This window comes from Otolemur garnettii, unplaced genomic scaffold (assembly GCF_000181295.1).
Source record: "Otolemur garnettii isolate 467f Iridium unplaced genomic scaffold, OtoGar3 scaffold00024, whole genome shotgun sequence".
In the NCBI taxonomy this organism is placed as follows: Eukaryota; Metazoa; Chordata; class Mammalia; order Primates; family Galagidae; genus Otolemur; species Otolemur garnettii.
This window is the reverse complement of record NW_003852419.1, coordinates 6,682,066-6,687,395: the sequence shown is the minus strand read 5'-3', so window position 1 is coordinate 6,687,395 and position 5,330 is coordinate 6,682,066. Positions and strand designations below refer to the sequence as shown.

Genomic DNA, 5,330 nt, shown 5'->3' with positions numbered 1-5,330 from the left:
TGAGGCAAGAGAATTGCTTAAGCCCAAGAGTTTGAGGTTGCTGTGAGCTGTGACACCACAGCACTCTACCACTCTACTAAGGGCAACAAAGTGGGACTGTCTCAATTAAAAAACAACAACAACAACAAAAACCAGTAGAATAATACTTAATCCAGATTTGTAAAAATTCTTAAACTGATACTGTATTCTTCATGTTTCTATGATTCCAACTGTAGTAATATAATGGAAAGTGTTTGTTAAGTATGAGCCACCCACACTACCTTCTCCCCCCACGTCCACTCTTCTCCACAGAAGAACAGAAAAAGCACAAACATGTTACAAAACAAAGTTTATTCTGCAATACTTTATCATAATGAATTGCATCTCTTTGGTAAAAATAAACTTTATAAACATTTTAATAATCAGGGGTTAGATACAAAAACTAAACATCTGTAAGTTGTTTTTAATATATATGAGCAAAGACTGGCAACCGAGAAGTGGTTCACTTGTGACTGGTCATCTACTGGCAGTTATAACTCAAACTCAGGACAAGCTTTATGCTACATCAGAAAAGAGGATGAGGAAACAGTTTAATAACAAATTTTTTGAATCAGAAAGCATTCTCACACTTTCATTTAAAAATAAATAATAGTTACAATGAATTGGCAATTATACATTTTTTATACACTATATGATGGCAACATAATACTTTAAAACTAAGCACTTAGTTTAATAAGAAATGTACAACAATTTTAAAAATAAGTTTTGATAATGGCACTGGCAGTTAGATGCAAAAAATGTGCTTTAAGAAAAAATGGCAGGTGTAACATTAAAATACCCTAATTTGTCTTTCAATAAATATTTTGACTACATCATTAACATAATGAAGTAAACATTAAGTCAAAGCTCAGACACGTTTCAAACTAACAAACTATAAAATGTATGTAAATCAGAAAGCCTCAAAGCTTCTTACATAAATGCTGTGGTCTTCACAAAAAGGTGTTAAGTTACTGTAGTATTTAAGACATTAGTCTTTACAGCTTTGTGAAGTATTCACATCTGTTGATTTAAAGGCTTCCTGGTCTACCGATATATATATATATACACACACACACATATATATATATATATATTCCCCCTTTAACACTTGCTCTAGCTTTGCGTTTATACTAAAGTGTATTTAACTATCTAATATGAACTCTTTACAATAATGCCTCAGAAAATAGCGAAAGAAAAAAATATATACTAAACTTTACTATATACAAATGAATCTAATTTAAGAGAAGTCATGCTAGCTATGAAGACAGAAAGGCTCAAAGGTGGAAAAAGGGAGGTGATCCACTGACAATTAGTTTTTCCATGAATTACAAGTACTGTTTTCTTTCTCTGAATTTGAAAAGTAAAATACAATACTAATTTAGTAATATATTGCACAAATAAATTTCAAAAATACATATTCAAGAAACACTGATTCTATTTGAGGTGTGAAAGATGAAGATCAATTATGCTATGCTGAATCCAAATTTTTACCAGGGATCTATTATAAACTGGAATCTGTTGCAACAAAATTTATATTATTTTCACATAAGACAATTAGCTAAAAGTTTTAAATAATGTGGGAAAACATGTAACCTCTCTGGGGTTTCCAAGTTATTTTTATTATAGTAAAATTTAGTTTTGAGAATGCAATTTCCAGTCTATAGGACCTGGAATGACTTTCCTTACTAGTGGTTACCAACCATGTTTCTATTTCAACACACCTGAGGAATGAGATCATAATTTCTATGGAAATAACAATAACAGGGGGACCATAAGGAAAAAGATTCTTCCCCTTCAATATAACTGCCTTGGTACGGTAGCAAGTGGAAACTTACACAGATGCACTATATTCTGTATAAGAATTAAGCATAAAATGTTGTGTAACTTCTCCTTGCTAGCTTTCAGTGCACAAGTGTTTATTATCCTTCCCTTGATATGTGTTAACTTAAGCATTTAAATTTGAGAGAAGAGTACATGAAGGAGAGAAAAAAATCAAAGAGTTCAAAGAGTTATGTATGTCAAGACAAAAAATAACTTTGAAGATCCCTTGTTAGAGCTGGAAATAAATCCACTCCTTCTCATCTTCGGTCATTTTCCTTTACTTCTCAAGAGTAATTATCTAATGTACAGGGATTTTGTTGAACATCTGTGATATAGAATTTCAGTAGAACAATATAAACTGGAACCAGATCACTCAAACATTGTTACTAAGCTCTATCCAGAAAGCTATGGTAGTAACTTAAAAATATTATTATTAAAATGATTTGTGTAATCTCTATTATTTATTTATACTGTGGCAAAAGCATTTCTTTCTGGTGCTTTATTCATTCTGCATGCTTAAGGGCTTTTTCATTCTCAGATTTTAACATTACTATATTTCAACAGCACCAATTCTATCAGTATGGCTATCCAGGTTAAATTAAAACTGACATGGAAACAGGACAGAGAACATTAATACTGTTATCCCTGGCTTATAGTCTTATTAATTGAAAAAGATGTTTTTGTTGTCGTTCTCATTTGACAGTTTTGCCCAAATAAAATTCAGAAGTAAAATATAAATATTTGTCTCTTTAAAAAAATCCAAGAAAATGCTTTCATAGTCACAGAACAGTTGAAAGCAGCAAATCAACATCATGAACTTGACTGTGCATACCAGGTATATGTGAGTCTGTCTGTGTACACATACGTATCTATCAGAAAAGTGAAAACAAGGTCATTGTCTTATGACAGGATACACATCTAACATAAGACTGGACTTTGGGAAAGTTGCTTCCACCATTGTAAAAAAATATATAATGAGCAAGCTTAGCTTATTAGTTATCCCTTTTCTTTCTGAATAATCTAGTCAAACTATACAAATGATATTATGTAAAATTATCTCATATACGCAGATTTACTCAAATATTTAAAACACCTAGTCAATGCACTTTTGGAACGATAATATAAAAATCTTTTAGCATGAATTAATGGCACATGAGTATTACACTGTCTCCTCAAAAGGTTGTACTGTATAAGACCTAATTTTATCCAGATTTCGAAATCCCTGAAGGTATTTTGTCTCTATGGGTTCATTAAGTTTTTAAAAATTTAATTTGGTATTCAAATGAATTTAATTCATTCAAAGCTTGGAAAGAAGTTTTTTCCTAAATGACCTACCTTTATTTATAACAGAGGTAATCAGTATTCAATATATTTTATTACACTCCATTCCTATTACAAGATTCTCAGAATGCAGTACATATTTGGCAAGCAAATGAAAGATTCTCTTATTGCAAAAGTGTGTCAAAATGGATGTTATTCCATAACACACTCTATGGCTATATCCTTTTATTGGATAACTTCTACTCAACAAAGGCAGCTAGTGGCTAAAACTTAATGTCTGCAAAACATTTTGGGAAATTACAAGGGCCCTGTTAAATGCTATGCAACATCTATGAAGTAAAAACATTTCAAAGATACCATTGTAATAGGAATGGGGAGTGTCCTTAGATGAAATCACACCACAAAGTTGCCTTTTCTAAATCTTAGAATTCTTTGTTGTCTTCTCTATCTGTGTAATCAAAAGGAATTTTCTAGACATCCAGAATCTCTTCCAATTTATATTTGACTTTGCTCATGCTACAACAAAAAATAATTAAAAACAAAAATTAGAACAAAATTAAAAAAAAAACCCAAATCTTATCTCACTGGATTGTGTATCAGGAGAGGAGTACATGAAAATGACATCAGCAAAATTTATAGCAGGATCAATAGCTACAGTTAATTACAGATTGGAAACGAACATTTTTAAAAAGTTATAGAATTTCCAAATCTTACATTTTGACATATAAACAGACGAAAAGAGTTTCCTACAAGTTTAAGATAGAGGCTAGGGTTTTTCTTATACAAAAATTCCAAATCTTAGAGACACTTATCACAAAAATTATGCTTTTAGGACTTCTTATCATGTGTTTATGATCAGGCATGATCCTAACAGCAATTGTAGAATAAAAATTTTAAGAAACAAAAAGCAAAAATGTTTTCAAAGAAACAAGTAATTAATACCCATCCCCTATCCTAAAACTAAATAAGTCCATTATGGCTTTGATATCCCTTGTAAAGGATTAAGAAAAAGTATTGCCACACTTTAAAATAATTTTACACTAGTAGTATTTCTATTTTCTTCGTTGCTTTTGATTTTGCGTCTTTGCAGTACTTATTAGGGAACCTAGACATGTACGGATTCCAGCAAGGTGCAGCAGAGAACCAGCTGCCTCTTTGAGCTCCTCATCAATTTCTTGACATGACTGCTTACGCATCTTTTTGCCTGACTGCCCTTTTTCAGAGGTATCTGCACAAGCCTGTGATGCATAGCCACTGTCTCCAAGAGGATCATCTTCATAATCAACGTCTGTATCTTCTTCACTGTGAAATCCTTCACTGCCATCACTTCCCACATGGCCACTCTTTGGGATAAATTCATACACTTCATCCACAGAAGACAGAGAAGACACACTAGACCTGGATGCACAACGCTGTGCTGCCATGCTACTTGCACTATAATTGTGATCTTCTTTTGGATCAATGCTGGTGGCTAAAGAATCACTCTCTTGTAATCGTACAACACTGGGATGATTAAATGCATTGCCATAACTCCTCTTTTTTTGCAATGCTGTTTTAAGAGGAAGAGGCTTCTCACCTGTGGAAAATAAAATTTCCATTAGTAGGTCAAATCCATTTGATTGCAAAAACAGACCATTTAAAACTACTCTATTCCTCCTGAGCAGTAAGTGCTTTAGATTAGTAATGTTTTGGAGGTTTTACTTTTTTACCCACATGATAGCATTCTGCAGACATTAGTCTGAAACGTTTAAAAAACATTTAACAGTATGTCTTGACTTTTCCATGCAACAAATAACTATTTTGAAATGCTTATGCAGAATACCTCAATATGAATATACCACTGTCAGCTAACCATTTCTTTGTTGGTATTTAGGTACTTTCCAATTTTTCCTTAGTACAAATAATGTTGCAATGATCCTTCTAGATACCTTTACTTGAATGTATGCAAATAATTTTCTAAGAGAGATATGAAAAAAGTGGCATTGTTCAGTAAAGGGAGCACTTTAAATAATAACTGGTGTCCCCAAACTGCCCTTCAAAATGGTTGCACCAATTTACATCCAACACAGTATGACAAAACCTATTCCCATGTGTATCCTATCATTTTAATTTCTGATAATTTTGTGAACAAAAAAATTTTTATCAATATTGCTTCATTTTGTATTTCCCCATTTTCTAGAGACGTTGCGTATCTTTTACACTTTTTCTGG

At 32.2% G+C, this 5,330-nt stretch overlaps 1 protein-coding gene across 2 annotated transcripts in view; it reads right to left on the bottom strand.

Annotated features, from left to right (window-relative positions):
- Positions 1-1,254: 1,254 nt before the first annotated feature.
- The window catches only part of FOXN2 (forkhead box N2), a 78,289-nt gene continuing 74,213 nt past the window's right edge, over positions 1,255-5,330 (bottom strand). For both annotated transcript variants that reach the window (XM_023512131.1, XM_023512130.1), the window contains exon 6: positions 1,255-4,696. In XM_023512131.1, coding sequence (XP_023367899.1) covers positions 4,173-4,696 — 524 coding nt within the window. In that variant the 3' untranslated portion in view covers positions 1,255-4,172. The remainder of the gene's footprint in view (positions 4,697-5,330) is intronic.